Source organism: Electrona antarctica (genome assembly GCF_951216825.1).
Source record: "Electrona antarctica genome assembly, chromosome: 5".
NCBI lineage: Eukaryota > Metazoa > Chordata > Actinopteri > Myctophiformes > Myctophidae > Electrona > Electrona antarctica.
In genome coordinates, this window is record NC_136810.1 from 31,250,307 (window position 1) to 31,266,360 (window position 16,054).

Here is a 16,054-nt window from a genome sequence, read left to right on the forward strand (position 1 = left end):
TACGCCACAATGTTTTATCTAAAACACAATGCACATGTTTTTATTTTATTTAAATACACAGACAAAAGTAATAATTGCTCTAGGTAAAAGTTTTCCTAAATTATTTTGTACATTTCATACATATATTTCGCATTGTGTACAGTAGCAAAATGTTGTAAATATATCTGTCTTAGGTATATACAGTACAATATAGAATGGTAGTATATAGTGACAACAATAGTTACAGAGACGGGGGATAAAATATGAGGTGATGATGACAGAACAGTGAACAAGTTCCCTTGGCCCTGCGGTCCATGTTTTACCTCCATGACGACTCTCTGGATGTCAAGACTGCAAGACACACAAAAATAAGTGGGGGGTGATGATCCCTTTGTTTGGTTCGATTTGGAAAACAATGTTCTGGGTAGAGAGATATGACAGGAAAACAAATCTGGGAACATGAGGATACTGCCTAGTTTATGCTCCATTGGAGGATGGTGTCACGAACCAAAAATACCTGATCTACTAGCCTGAAAGAGCCCTATGCTTTCCTGGGCATAGAGGGGCGGAACTAACTAGTGCTGGAAACCGACGTCGACTTCCTATTGGTTCACCAACCTATGAGCACGCCTCCCCTCCCCCCGCTCCCCTCCTTCTCCCCTTACCTCCCCAGTAGAACACGAAATACAAGGTTCACTCCTACTCCTATGCCACCTTTCCTGATTGGCTCGCCCAGGCATTCTTTTCTCCTTTAAAAATGAAACGCCTGCGGTTTCTGAGGCTACTGATCTACAAGCTTGCAACATGCTGTGGATGCAACGCGTTGTAACCTTGTAGATAGACTATTTTTGGCATGTGACACCGTCATACGACAAAGTATAAATTGTGCTTGCAAGGACAATGTCCCAGATCATTGACACTAGATCAGATATTAGGTACAACTGCGGTTGCTATCGACTTGCAATAATAGCTCAGTGTTTTGGGACAATGTTCATTTTAAAGCATGCTTCTAAAATCAGGTCTGCAGACTCCAGAGTCAGGAGTGGTTTAACCATCCCTCCCTCCTCCAAATAGCAAAGAAACACCACATAGAAAACAGGAAGGAGGGAACACAGTCGCACACATCCCTTTGGCCTGTCTGTATGATAAGAGGAACTTGATTAAAGCTGATAAATGATGCACTAAGTTTTATGTTAGCAGTGTTTTAGATTGTCCGTGATGAATATCGGGAGCAATGTAAGCATTGCTTATTCATTAGATGTCTGATTATGTACATTAACTATGACACTAAACATACAGTACATTAATGACAGGCCAAAGGTCAGGTGTGGCAAGAACTGAGTACCAAGGGTATCCATTCAAATTGAGGAACAGAAAAAATAAACACCCCAACAAATCATGGCCCTGTTATAATACTTAAAATGTCCTCCATCAATATGGAAATGGCCGAGAACGGGCAGAACAGTTGTTTGTAAAATATAGAGTAATTAATTGAGTTTCTCAAGCAAGACAACTCTTTCACAATCTTTTAATGCTTCAGCGAATCTGTAACTCTGCCTCGCAAAAGTTGTGAGAGAAGGTGTCATCTGTCATTTCCGTTCTTTAAAATATATTTTTTTAATTTCCATTTCTGCTAAGCAGCAATAAATAAGGTAGGCTTTGACTAATTCGATTTACAGTATGACTTTTTTACACGACTGCAAAGGCAAAACGGAAGTGGCCAAGTGGGAGGGATCATCATTCCATTTGCATTTCTCAGTACAAAGCAAACTGTTTTTAGGCGGAAGCATTTTAAATGTTGTGTGAGCCAACAGTCTATCTCGAGAGACAAATGTATCTGTATTTAAACAAGGGCCATGACTTCAAACAGGAAGGGAATGGGACAGTGCAATACATTTTGCAGAGCCCTGTCGACCATATTCACACAGCATGGTTGGCAGCATGGACGTCAGAGCAAAATGGCCGACCATGTGAATATGGTCTCGGAAAGGCTCTTGCTCTTTGGAAGTCAAGCATCACCAAAGTACAAGGCAGTGTATAGATATATACCCCCATCCATGTAAATAATATCCACACATAAAAAGGCAAACGTAAATGACACTGGTCTCCTTTGAGTTTTTTTCCTCTTTTTTACGTCACAACATAAAAAAGAACACACTACAGTCTGAATGTCTGTTGTAGCCATTCTCCAATGTTAAGTGTGAACATGGTATTACAGTGTGTGTTTTACTCTTTATGCAGTTAAAGCTGTCCTGAGGGTGGGAAGGTCACCCTGTGTCACGGAGAGCACTGAAGGAGGAGCTCCCGGCTGCATGCGGAAGTAAAGCCAGAGCAGCTAGATGTTAGTCCACAATTACACCGGGTAATGTGTTCACATGGACAGATTCAAAAGATACAAAGATGCAAATCTACACAGTGTATTTGTATCTTCGTATCTGAAGTTGAAACCAGCTCAACCTTTTTGTAGCTGTTGTATCTTTTGCAGCAGCTACAAATGTCGGATGTACAGTATTGTTGTATCTTCATCTCGCTGGCTTCCTTTGAAAATGAATGGTAGACTGTAACTTTGCATCTGCCCATGTGAACACATCTTACGTCAGCGAGAGAGAGAGAGCTACACTGTGAAATCCTCAGTGTCAATTAAAAGGTGCTGTAAGTAATATTGATATATTTGTTAAAAAACCTAAAGCTCAATTATTGCTATATAGTATACAGCTATTACTCAGTAACATTTGTCTTTTCCTCTTTCCAGCTGTTTAATAAACAGATACAGAATATAAAATGTCAGACGAGACATGAATTTCACCCAATCAGAAGAGACATTTCATTTATCAGCAATCAATTCCACTTGTTTATCCAGTACCATGATGTAAATTCTCTCTTCTGATTTATTGTGACGTGAAATTGCATTTTCCGTTCACTAAAAAGTAAAAAGATGTAGAGACAAATCGAGTCTAAAGCAATGATTACTATCACTCATTTTAACACAATATCACTTACACCACCTTTAACGAGTTGGAAATGGATACTTAACAGTTTAACACTGAACGATTTTACTGTGTAGACTGAAAGAAAGGAGCTGGGGACATGAATAAAAGTTGTATAATGAAACTATCAAAGCATACACTACAGGTTAGTGAGACGAGGAGGACGCAGAGAGGAAGAGGCGCTCTACACCAGACTAGATAATGTGTGAAAGGGAGCAAGCAACTGGAAACCAGCTGAACATTTGAGATTACTTAGGAGAAGTAGGAAAAGGTCCATCAGGGAGGTGACAGCCAAAGTGGGTAAAGCGTAGAGGAAAGCAGGACCCCTACCCACCCACATACGGAAACCTCCGTCACCCAACCAGGGCTGCGTATACCATAAAGGAAGCACCCAATCAAGTCAGGGATGACGGACAGAAGGACATTGGGGCGCTTTAGGGTGGAGAGCTGGGAGAGAGGGTTGGGGGGGTGGGGGTCTCACACATACACACCCTCGGGATTAAGACTGGACACCAGAGGGTTCTGCAGGTTGCGTGGATGTCCCAGGAACTGTTTGGCGGTGGGACGAGGCGGCGACTCTGTCGAAACGAAACCGAGACCTGGAAAGTGAAGAGAAAGGTGGCTGTTAGTTTCACCGTTCACCTGTCTATTTGTACACTAAGTCAATGGTTCTCAACCTGTGGGCCAGGGGTCCGGGGGAGCCTGGATGATTTTGGAGGGGTCCCCAGATGACAGTGAAGTGACAGTGAAAGAAAAGAAAAATGTCATTACTGTATCAAAAGTAATACAAAAACGATACTGTAAAACCTTGGCCAAATTGTCAAATAATATAAGAAAGAGGACAAAAATGAGAAAATAGCTGATCTACAAGCTCATAACCCCTCGCAACGTTTTCTCAATATCTATCTGTGGAACCGAGTCAAACAAAATGGGGGGTCCTATGATTATTTTGGGGACCACGGCCTGAAAAGGTTGAGAACCACTGCGCTAAGTGATCCTGCGCCGTGCCCCGTTATCCACACCTCCGTTCCTGTATCCCTCATGCAGCAGGTGTGCCAGCTCCAGCTGATCCAGCTGCTCGTGAAGGTCCGTGCGTGAGTTTGTGTGCGCCGTCGGCAGGACGCCCGCCTGCTGAATGAACTGCTGCAGGTTACACTGCCTCAGCTCCTTGTTCAGGTCTTCCAACTCCTCCTGCTTGGCCTGGGGGAGCGGGGCGGGCAGAGACAAGACAGAAGCAAAAATGCAGTCAGCACATGTAAATGAAATCACCCTCCAGGTGTATTTTATGGCACCGTTTCCCAAACAGTGGGTCGGGGCCCATTTGTGGGTCACGGTCACGGACCGATTTCTACTGGGTCACGACTTGTCGAGACCCGTAGCAAAGTGCTTGTAGATCTGCTATTTTCACTAGTTTGGAAAAGCATAATGTCTCTTTTGGGTCTCGACCTGAAACGTTTGGGAACCACTGTTTTATGGGGCCATCATTGAAGCTGCACTCAATTTGTTTGTTTTTTGGCCACAAGGTGGCAGCACGTCCACATCACAGAGGGGCTGGTAAAAACAACTGACCTCATCATAAGACATCATCAGAGCAATCACCACTAGACAGTAAATGAATCATCAGCTGCAGCCTTCTGATTCAACTAGAATCCCAAAGCCTGGGGCATAGCTGCCAGGGAAGGACACAGCAATGGACACGTGTCTGCTGATCTTAAAAGCTTTGTTTGTTATAAAAAAAAGATGCTTTGATTATTGAGAATACAGGGTACAGGGTGAATCCACGTCATCAAGGCACACAGCCATCGCCCTCACACCTATGCTTTTAACCACTTAAACCCACATGCTTAGTTGACCGGACTCTCCCATGGCTCTAGCCTCTCTCCACAATTTTCTTTCTCTTTGTCACATTGTCACATAGCCAATATACAAGCTCAGAACGTGGCACTACTCAAGGCGATGTGAGCTTGTGCATCTGTGATTCTTTTCTCCTAATGTTTGCCACCCCCCCAGAATAGGGACGCTAGATTTCACGTGGTTACGCTTGATGTGCAGATGCCAGTCAATCGATCTGATGGACTAACTAACCATTTGCGCATATATATAGTCAATGTGTCTGCTCAGTGCAGAGGAGCCGCAGCAGTCTGCCACAGTGCCAACCCCCACCCCCCCACCCCTTGCCACTGGCCATAGTCTGTTTGCTTGTAATTAACGCTGGATAGATAGAGGCAGCGTACTGAGACAGTTCACACCTGCAGGCTGCTCCATTAGTCTAATGACAGAAGGACTGTGCTCATCAACACTAACGCTCTATAACAGTATAGAACAGTCCGCTGGCAGGCATGCCACGACTCATCATCACATCAGCCGACTGTCAGACAATCCTCGATACTAAAAGAACAATGCATGGGGTTTTATTACGCCGTTGTATCTCTACAACAGTGTTGATGTGCCACGAAAAGAAACAAAAACGAAACAGATGCCTCGTTTTATAAGGTTAGGATTCAAAACATTCACAATGCAAGGCCTAACATAATAACACAAACTAAATGCGTGAAGCAGGATATATAAGTGCATAATAATTTTATCCGGCTGCTGCCTCCTTTCTACCCATCATTAGATGGGTCTTTGAGATTGCCTCCTAGCGTGTTTCTTATCCATGAAGCAAAGTCGTCCTGTTCCAAGACAGCCATTTCCAAGCTTCAAGTTCATAGTCAAGCTGCCAAATATGTCTGCAGTTCTACCCCTACCCTACGGCAGTCACGGGCCTGGCTGAAATCAAATGAGCTTTTCATAGTTTTTTAATCAAGTGTCAAAGCCAGTAACACAACCATTACTTGGACTCCAGCGAGTTGGGCATGGGATGCAATGGTCTTACAATGCTGATGGCACTTACTAATGAAGAGTGACAAATGCACTTAGCCCATATAAGAACTAAACTAAACTAAAACTAAAAGAACAAAACTTTCAGGAATATTGGTGGAAAACACTTCAATCACACTGCCTATTTCCTTTGCGACACACCGTTCAAAACAACACCATATATCAGATATAATTTCCTTCAATCATCAGGGAGGAACTAGTCTATCTCTGAGCTCCATAAAGTGGATGGATTCAAGTGTCAGGTTTCATGAGGATTATGAGGAAGCTTGAGTTTCATTTTTAACTGGGTCAGGCTTTTATTCGAAGGACACAATACAAAACAATCATATCTGACCACACAACCACCTAAAGTAAACACATAAATGACAGGGAAAACCGCATAAATCTGTGGGCTGGCTAATCAAAAAAAATAATTACTATTGAAATACAACACCTTTATTTGACGTTTTTCATACAGTATGCAAGAGTACAAGGATATGTAGATACTGTCACTGTAATATAAACACCATTAGTAACCACGTGTTCTGAGCTCGCAGAATAGATCATACCCACCAAACCAGTTCAACTAGACACTTAAAGGTGTCTTCCAATAGAGAACATTCACACAAGGTAGGATCTGAGTATACAATTTTCATTCATGTGCTCATAATGCCATGAATAAATATGAATGTATTTTGCAAATCATCATTTTGCAAAGAAAGGTAATAGGTTGAGATGAATGTCCTTATACTGCAGTGCACAGCAACATCCTGAGCGTTAATTCAACCCTCAAATATACTGTCTTCACTCTTCACTTATAGAATGTTATTTAAGCAGCGTTAACGTTTGGGTCGGTCAGGCCTTCATCAGACCTTCAACATGCCTGATGATGGTCTGACCCACTGAAATGTTGCTGCTTAAATACCATTCTGTAAGTGAAGACAGTGTGTGGGATTCCAGTCTTTTCCTACTCTTCCAGTTCATTTATCCGACGCACCTTTTTTCTTCTAAATCTCAAAGTATAAAAAATGGACCATTAATTTAACTTTCAGTGTTAAATTATGTGATATAAGTGCATAAGTGTCTGCTATGTTATGCAGGTAGGAGAGGGACGTGAGGGGTTGGCAACATCGACCTAGAGCCCTTTTTCCGCAACGGAGACCTCTCTCCTTACCTGCAGCAGAGTCTCAGCCTTCCCCAGTGCTATGTCATTCTGTTTTAGCCGCTCCGTCAGCTCCACCCCGTGCTCCACTTGGCTCTGTAGCTCCACCTTCACGGCGTCCAGGCACTCCTCGGGTGCCGCTCCGTTGACACGCCCTGCCTGGGGCCCCCCGCCCGCCGTTTGGCTCTCCCGATGGATCTCTTGCTCCAGCTGAGCGGAGCGCACCGAGAAGTCGTGGAGCCGCCGACCACAGTCGTCCATCTTGCCGTGGAGCTCCCCCAGCCTCCTTCGCATCCCTCTCTCCCGATCCACCTCCGCTCGCATCTCCTCTTCCCAGTACTGCTCGTGGGCCAGTTCTCCTTGGTTCCTCCGCAACGCCAGATCCAGGGCTTCCAGCTCCTCCTGAACGTGGGTGTCAGAGACCGGGGAAGGGCAAGGGGATGGGGAGGGCCGCTCCCAGGCATGAGACTCCCTCTCTAAGGTTTCGAGTTGGGCCTCGAAGGCCCTCAGTCTCTCTTGCTGCTGGAGAACCTGTCGGAAGACCTCCTCTTTGGACGGGCCTGCGGGAGGCGAAGGAGACGGCGATGGAGATGGCACATGCGAGGACACAGGACTGGGCGAGGGAGAGGGCGAGTGTGAATGCGAGGGGGAAGCTCTCTGCTCCGGCGAGTCTCGGGGAGACCGTCTGAGCTGTTTGGTTTTGGTTCTCGGGGAGGTGGAGGGTCCGAGGTTGAAAGTGAGGGACTTCTTGGGCTGGCTGCGTTTGGATGGATCCGATTCAGGATGCTTGGGCAGGGGGAGAGGTGTCACTCTGTCTTGTTTGGATCCCGGCCCGTCACTGCTGCTGGGCCCTGTGCGGCGCAGGAAGAACTGGACCTCACTGCCGTGCTGGCCTAGCTTAGCCAGAGACTCCAGAGGCCTGTCTGTGGCCAGCAGCTGCCTCTCGGTGTCTCGGAGACGCTGGATCAGGACATAACGCCCTGTCTGACCTAAGACAGAGAATAGAGAGAAAAAAGTGAGGGGCGCTCTTATCATCGTACATCATCATGCATCATCTCATACTGGCATCAGAATGCCTGTTGCCACAAATTTACATCATATTATTTGGCGGACATTTGACCTAATTTCTCCTTTCATTGTCGATGGCAAATATGAGACGTGTGGGGACAAGATGACATTTTCCCTTCATTGTCAATGGCATTTAATGTTTGTGTTGCAGACCTTTTGTGGGGACAAAAGCTGTAGGAGGGGCTAGCGCCCCTCAACAAAGAATGACTCAGTCATAACTGCCAGGTGCAGTGCAGAGTATGGGGTTTTATGCCGTTCAGACTATGAAAGTGTCCACTAAGGTCATCAGTACGGTCACTAGTAGAGAAGTATCAAAAAGAACATGTAGTCCAGGCGCTTTTCAAGCACCTGGCATAAAAGGTTATCCTGAAGAGAAAACTGTGGAAAAACATCAATCATTAATGTCAAGAATAAGAAGAATAATATGGTAAAGTTCAGTGAAGTCTATTTCAGTGTCACCACGTCTTTTCTTTACTAATTCCTCTAATGAAGCCGCGATTGTTTCTACACCAGCCTGGATGATTGAGAAAATGACAGGCTTATTACGGTGATGCCAGTAGCCCTCACTCCCTAACCACTGAGAATAGGACGAGGCTGTTACATAAGACAAAATATTAAAAAAGAAAGGACGGGGGGAAAAAAGCTCAAATAAAAGTTTCCACAAGGGCCCTGAAACGAGGACAAACCCTCCCTGATGACTTGGCAGGCTGCTCACTCAGGGAAGGAGGAAAGTGCTAAATGTGGAGTCGGGCTGTTGAATACAGCGGCAGTGTGTATGGCTTTAGCTCTGCCTGAGGACATAGGGTTGAAACCATGGCGCCGTTCCAAAACGGACCCCTAGACGCTTCTGACGGAGCACTTTATTTAGGCCACAGTGGAGTTTGAGACGGTAAACGCGAAACAGAAAGCTACCTTGAAGGCCTGCATCAAGTGTTCATTTTGACAGCAATTCTTTTTTAGTCTAGAGTCTTTTGAATAACAGAAAATGTAGTTTTAGTCCTATTTAGTCATCTGAAGTCATCGTCTTAGTTGGCTAAATATCAAAATCTTAGTCAACAAAATGAACGGCTGCACCAAGCTTTGGTCATTATTCCTCGTAGGATTCAAGGGATCAGGATCTCTTTGCAACAGAATGATTTCAGAGCAGGAAGTGGGCTTGAGATACTGACCGATGGCCTGTGCAAGAGCAATGACCACATCCTGGCAGGAGGTCTCCTCCGACAGGCCACACACCACCCGCACCACTCCATCCACCCACACTTTGAGCTCCATCTGGGACCAGGCCGGGCGGGGTGAGGGGCAGACAGGCTTCAGATAAGATCCACTCCGTTTCTATTTGGCGTGACTCAGCTCAGCACTGCATGGCAGGGGCACTGTGGAACACATAGAAACAAGAAATAGAAAGGTCAGACATGGATGGATGCTCTTCATGATACATCCAAAAGATCCAGCTTCACAGACACACACAGATCGTCATCAGAGCAGGACTTGTCTGGTGTGAAGAAACAAAAGCAGGTACCACTTTGGTGGCAGGGATTCCCTAGCCTGGCATGGCCAAACTAATACCACTGCATAGATATGATCTATTATTATTATTATTATTATTATTATAATAATCTCCCCAGGGATGTTTTTACAAGAAAAGCCTGGGCAAACGAGCCACGTGTCCTGGTCTAGGAGTGAGAGTGATTAGTGAACTACAGTTCAGAGTTTGGTGACGTCAGTGTTCTCCGCTGTTTTCTATGGGGAGAGAGGTGGTGAACCAATAGGATCCTGTGTACAAAAAAGCTATACGCACACCAAAGTCCTTGTAGCGGTGCCGGCACACGGGAGAAAACTGTAGAGGAAATCTTGAAAAAACAAGAAGGTCAAGAAACACGCCAATAGCCAGAGTGCCAATATTTTATTAGGACAGCAGGTAAGACAAAAATGAATCCAACGTTTCGGCGGTTAAGCCTTCATCAGGGAATACAGAGCACTTAATGGTTCACACTTAAGTATGGTGCCAGAGAGTCATGCAACCAATCAGAAGGGGGAACCAATAGGATCCACCACCGTGATCCCAGCGCCACCCGCCCCTCCAGGCTGGGCCACTGTGGGCCCTCTAGACCAGGCCCTCTAGACCAGACATCACACTGGCTGGGCCACTGTGGGCCACCCGGCCCTCTAGACCAGGCCCTCTAGACCAGACATCACACTGGCTTGGCCACTGTGGGCCACCCGGCCCTCTAGACCAGGCCCTCTAGACCAGACATCACACTGGCTGGGCCACTGTGGGCCACACGCCCCTCCAGACCAGACATCACACTGGCTGGGCCACTGTGGGCCACCCGCCCCTCTAGACCAGACATCACGCTGGCTGGGCCACTGTGGGCCACCCGGCCCTCTAGACCAGGCTAGGGATTCCCAAACTGTGGTGGTGCGGCTACCCCCTCCTCCGGGTGCACAAACTGCCTCTATGGGGTGTGTGACATTAAGCCTGCCGCCATTAATTAATCCCTCGATTGCGTATTGCCATGGTTTAATCACGCGTGACACTTACTTTGAAGAGCCAAATATCCGTATCGCATTTTACTATGAAACCATTCCGTGTGTGTTGACGAAGCTGTGTGCTCGTTCTCTCGGTCGGTGGTGGAAAAAGTGGACCGCGAGTATCACAGCGCCTGCTACAGGCCGTTGAAAACGCTTGTCTGGGACAAAGCGTCCTCTGCAATGTCGCTTCTGTGAGATAAAGCCGTCTGAAACCAGAGCCGGCAATGTAAGTGGATGCGCGCGCGTGTCAGAAGCATAACAAAGCTAACTGACGGTAGATTTCGATACGATCGTATTAAAACATGCATTAATGAATACATCGCTGTTAAAACGGCTTTTCCGTTTGTGGCAGGCTACAAGATTCTACGTTTTAAAATTCCTATGTTCCTGGCGGGTAAACGATTAATAGTGTAATGGTGGTGCTTATCAACACATTTCTCTGAACTTTGACCTTTCACCAAATACCTCAGTAGGTCAGTTCACTTATTCCTTTCAAACCATGAGAGAATAATTAATAAGGTCATATTCTCTTATCACTGGTAAACATAGTCATATGGGAACATTTTACTGCATCAAATTGGAGAAATCTCACTTCACAATCACCTGTAATGTACAGTACAGTTTGTAATGTAGATATGGAAAGAATTGTATGTATCACAGGGCAATTAAGCCTAGCCACAAAACTACATTTCTCTAGCTTTCACATAGAACATGGTGTGAGTTTAGCTTACTTGTAGGTATGACATATACGTAGTTGTTGTTAATAAAAACACAGTGTCGTCAGCCATGACACACACAAACACACAAACACACACACACATCATTATACCCATCCAGATAGCAGTGGCAAACAGCCCAGTGCCATCTACAGTATATGCAACAGTAGTGTTGACGTCAACAATCAACAATGTCAAGCTGTCATGACTTTTACATTTTAAGACCTTTTTAATGCCTCAAAAACTTGCTTTACTGCATCAAAAGTAAACAACAAACTATACTAAAAACACTGGTCAAACAAATTGTCAATAAGAAAGAGGCAATATTTGTGGAGGCGTTGTGAGCTTGTAGATCGGCTATTTTCACAATATTTAACTGTGGAACCGATTCAAACTAAATGTAATGCCTCAACTCCTACATTCAAAGTGCTTGTCAGGGTGGGGGGTCCCCAGTTTACATATGATTCTTTTGGGGGGGTCCCCAGTTTACATATGATTATTTTGGGGGGGTCCCCAGTTCAAATATGATTATTTTGGGGGGGTCCCCAGTTCAAATATGATTATTTTGGGGGGTCCCCAGTTCAAATATGATTATTTTGGGGGGTCCCCAGTTCAAATATGATTATTTTGGGGGATCATGGCCTGAAAAGGTTGAGAACCACTGATCCAAATGAACGCCTCAAGGGAAGAGATTTTGTTAGAGATTCCTGGTGGTTTGTTAGGAGCCCTGGTGGTTTGTTAGGAGCCCTGGTGGTGTCTTGATGTGGACCTGGGAGTAGAAATGCCAATCTCTAACCCAATTAAACACTCCACTGCCCTCCTTCAAAGCCGTTATGATAGCTTACTGCCGAAGGGAACAGACAGAGAGAAGCCGGATAGCAGCTTGAGCAGATCTGTATTTAGGCATAGGATTTGTGTACGTGTAACTGTGCTGTGTGTACGCGGAAAGAAAGAGAGATAGAGACAGAGAGAGAAGTATACAGTATGTGTCTCTGGTTGTGTACACTGAGAGAGAAAATAGTGTTTATTTGTGTGTGTGTGTGTGTGTGTGTGTGTGTGTGTGTGTGTGTGTGTGTGTGTGTGTGTGTGCGTGCGTGCGTGCGTGCGTGCGTGCGTGCGTGCGTGCGTGCGTGCGTGCGTGCGTGCGTGCGTGCGTGCGTGCGTGGGGCATGCATACATGAACATGAGTTTGCATACATTACTTTCAATTGGTATCAGATTAAGTTTTGGTCCTGGCGAGAGGAATCAAAGAGCAGCACAGCAGGCAGCTGAGCACACGTCTGGACAGCAGGTTGAAGCTCTTTTTAGGCCAGATGAACATTGTTACGACCGCTCCCCAAGAGTCCCCATGTACTTTCATGACCAAGCCTTTTAAACTATGGCAATAATGTACCTCTGCACATGTAAGTGAGCTGTCTCAGGCAGCAGTAGTGGCCTATATCTACAGACCATGGTGATCTGAACAAACATAACTGTGCAGCCTGTGAGTAAAAACAAAACAACAACTTGAAGCAGTCGGACAGATGGCGCACTCTCTTTCCATCTCTCTCCCGTTGCTTCTCAAAGGGAGGCGTTTTGATGCTAAACCCTGCCATTATGTCAGCCCCTTCATTCAGAGCCGGCCTCTCCGTGCTCCGCCGGCCGTCTATAGGGGAGCTGCCTCGGAGGAATGCACTGACTTCATCTGCCGACCGGAACAATTTCTAGCCTTTCTTAACAAAATGCCCCCCCCCGCCTGCCCTGCTCTCACCCGGCCGTGTGCACCTCCCCCCCCCCGCCTGCCCCGCTCTCACCCGGCTGTGTGCACCTCCCCCTCTGCCTTGTTGCAGCTGACCCGGCCACCCCCCTATCACCATTACTCATCTGCTATTTAGACGCCAAACATGAACTCTGCTGGGAGGCTATCTAATGTGGCAACAACGTTGAGGAGGAACGGCAGGACGGGACAGGAGACTCAAACTAAGGGGGGGGGGGGGGGTCCACAAGATATGACAGACGCCGGTAATAAAGAGGATGGATGATCACATTGTAGAGACATTCCATGGTCTGATGATTCAGCCAAGGAGATTCAATCTAAAAAAAGAGGAGGGACCACGGCACAAAAAGGGAGTGCTCATCAAACGCAGGAACACACAAGGTATTTCGACACTGTGGAGTTGACGATTCACCCCCCCCTACCCCCCCCTACCCCCTCCAGACTGTACAAAGTGTGCTTGCTGTTATTGCAGTAGATCATTTGCCCGAAGTACCAGACACGGAAATGCACACGTGCACAGTGCACACGTGCACAGTGCACACACACAGTGTGCCCAGGCTGTGTAAGTAAATAGCTAACGGTTATATTGACTAAATACTTTAAACGTGAGGCTTATCTCATACCTGTCCAGAGAGGTGAGCGTGGGGAAGGGTTGAACGGAGCTTTGAATGAAAGCAGGCCTTTTATAACGCAAGCCCAGTATCACTCAGACCTTGTGTGGTGGAATGCAATGTTACAAACCCTGTGTGAGAAGATGGGTACACAGGGAAACAACGCTCTCCTTTGTATGCTAAGTAGCACCTTCACACACGCATGCACGCACGCACGCACACACACACACACACACACACACACACACACACACACACACACACACAGTCACACACACACATACGCAGTTGCGCACACACATTAAAATCACATATCCTTAACCAAACCCATTTCATTCACCTTCATGCATCAACATAATAACCTTACAAGAACAAACAAAGACTAAGAGACCGCATGCATGCATGTTGAACTCTTGACTTCTTCTCTCTGTCTCTTTTGCTGCATGTGCAAAAAAAACATACCCCCCCCCCCCCAACTCGCCATCTAGTTGGCCTAGAGCCAACTTGCATGCAAACATGAATACAGATCTATCCGTCTAGCCTCGTGCTTTTCAACTGCACACAAGGACTGTCATCAGTTTGGAGCCCAAATATTAGGGATGCGCGATATAATCGGTAGCATAATCGGAATAGGCCATATCGGCCATAAAAATACCATATCGGTATCGGATTGGTCTCAAAATAATCCAGATGATTTTAATCGGTTTTCACCAGTTGTGAAAACAGACACTTGGAAAAGAGTATAGACTTTATTAACAGACTTTGGGCCTAGGCTTGTTTTCCATCGTGGTCCTCTGCATAATATCGGAATTGGTCAGAATCGGTATCGGCAGATATGACCCTGTAAATAATCAGAGATCGGATAACGGTCATAATTTCATAATCGTGAACCCCTACCAAATATATGTAGTTGAATTCCCCTCAGTTCACCATCATGGACAGGGTAAAAAATTACCTCAGTTCACCATCATGGACAGGGTAAAAAATGACCTCAGCTCACCATCATCCAATATCACCTAAATTCAAGGTTTAAAGTCAGTATTTTAAAGCCAAAGAATCCAGAATGTTTAGTGGAAAGCAAAGCTCAACGTAAAAGTGAAAAGTTATCACACTGTTGTCATCTTGTCATGGGCGCTCGGCGCACGCACGCACGCACGCACACATTCTTACAATTGCTACACATTAAGACTGCCAGTCTCCCATGATGCTGCGTTCACGTACATCCTGGCCGGTGAAATGTGATCAACTGTACTAACAGGAAACAAACAGGCCTGGAGGAGCTCTCAGGTTGCATGCTCATTCTCACTGTCATTACAGGCATAACAGTGAGAAGCAGACATCCGCCTGACCCGCAGAGTCCCATGTCACTTCACACAGTCATAGAATATACTGTCAGTCATTACAGGCATAACAGTGAGAAGCAGACATCCTGACCCGCAGAGTCCCATGTCACTTCACACAGTCATAGAATATACTGTACTGTACTGTCAGTATAACAGTGAGAAGCAGACATCCTGACCCGCAGAGTCCCATGTCACTTCACACAGTCATAGAATATACTGTACTGTACTGTCAGTATAACAGTGAGAAGCAGACATCCGCCTGACCCCATGAGTCCCATGTCACTTCACACAGTCATAGAATATACTGTCAGTGGTGGGGAAAGTACTCACATTCTTTACTTATAAAGAAAAGTATCAATATACTGCAATGTAGAAATACTCTGTTACAAGGAAAAGTCCAGAATAAAAAATGTACTTGAGTAAAAGTACAAAAGTATTGGCATCAAAATGTACTTAAAGTACCAAAAGTAGAAAGCACTCACTTTTTCTTTGATTTTTTCATGAAATTACTGGGGGGGGGAATCATTGGATTTTGTTTTTAATTCATGAAAATCTTTGCTTTTATGTGAATGTTTTGAAATAATAATTATTAAAAACGAAATAAAGGAAACCAAAGGGAAAGGGACCCATAAAGATGGGACTGCTTTCGTGCGTGAGCGCTGTCACAGTTCAATGCAAGACAGATAGGGTGCAAACTAACTAAATGACATATGTTCCCCATCAGCGAACACACCCGTTCCTAATCCAAGCAACAGAAGGCGGAAAACACTCACAATTTATCCACACATGACAACATTCCACACCTAAAACCCCACCCGGACACCACAGGCCATCAAAAAGAAGAAGTGGAGAGAGACAGAGAGAGAAAAATAAAGAAACCTCCACAAAGCCCAACCACCTTTATTCCAACCCCTTACCCCACCCTCACCAACAACACACAGGACAGAAGTAATCGAAAGTAAGTCGAAGCAATCAAAAAATCTTGGTCTCTCACTCCAGACCAATATGTCCCCAGACTGTCATCCGAGGGGCCCGTCTGAT

General features: G+C 45.6%; 2 protein-coding genes across 3 annotated transcripts in view; both read right to left on the minus strand.

Annotated features, from left to right (window-relative positions):
* LOC306923494 (tRNA (guanine-N(7)-)-methyltransferase-like) overlaps positions 1-16,054 on the minus strand; it is a 167,431-nt gene that overhangs the window by 42,869 nt on the left and 108,508 nt on the right. The window lies entirely within an intron of this gene.
* rassf7a (Ras association domain family member 7a) overlaps positions 20-16,054 on the minus strand; it is a 50,479-nt gene continuing 34,444 nt past the window's right edge. For both annotated transcript variants that reach the window (XM_079501565.1, XM_079501564.1), the window contains exons 2-6: positions 9,225-9,428; positions 7,000-7,976; positions 3,989-4,166; positions 3,458-3,565; positions 20-330 (exon numbers count right to left, since the gene is read on the minus strand). In XM_079501565.1, coding sequence (XP_079357691.1) covers positions 299-330; positions 3,458-3,565; positions 3,989-4,166; positions 7,000-7,976; positions 9,225-9,327 — 1,398 coding nt within the window. In that variant the 5' untranslated portion in view covers positions 9,328-9,428 and the 3' untranslated portion in view covers positions 20-298. The remainder of the gene's footprint in view (positions 331-3,457; positions 3,566-3,988; positions 4,167-6,999; positions 7,977-9,224; positions 9,429-16,054) is intronic.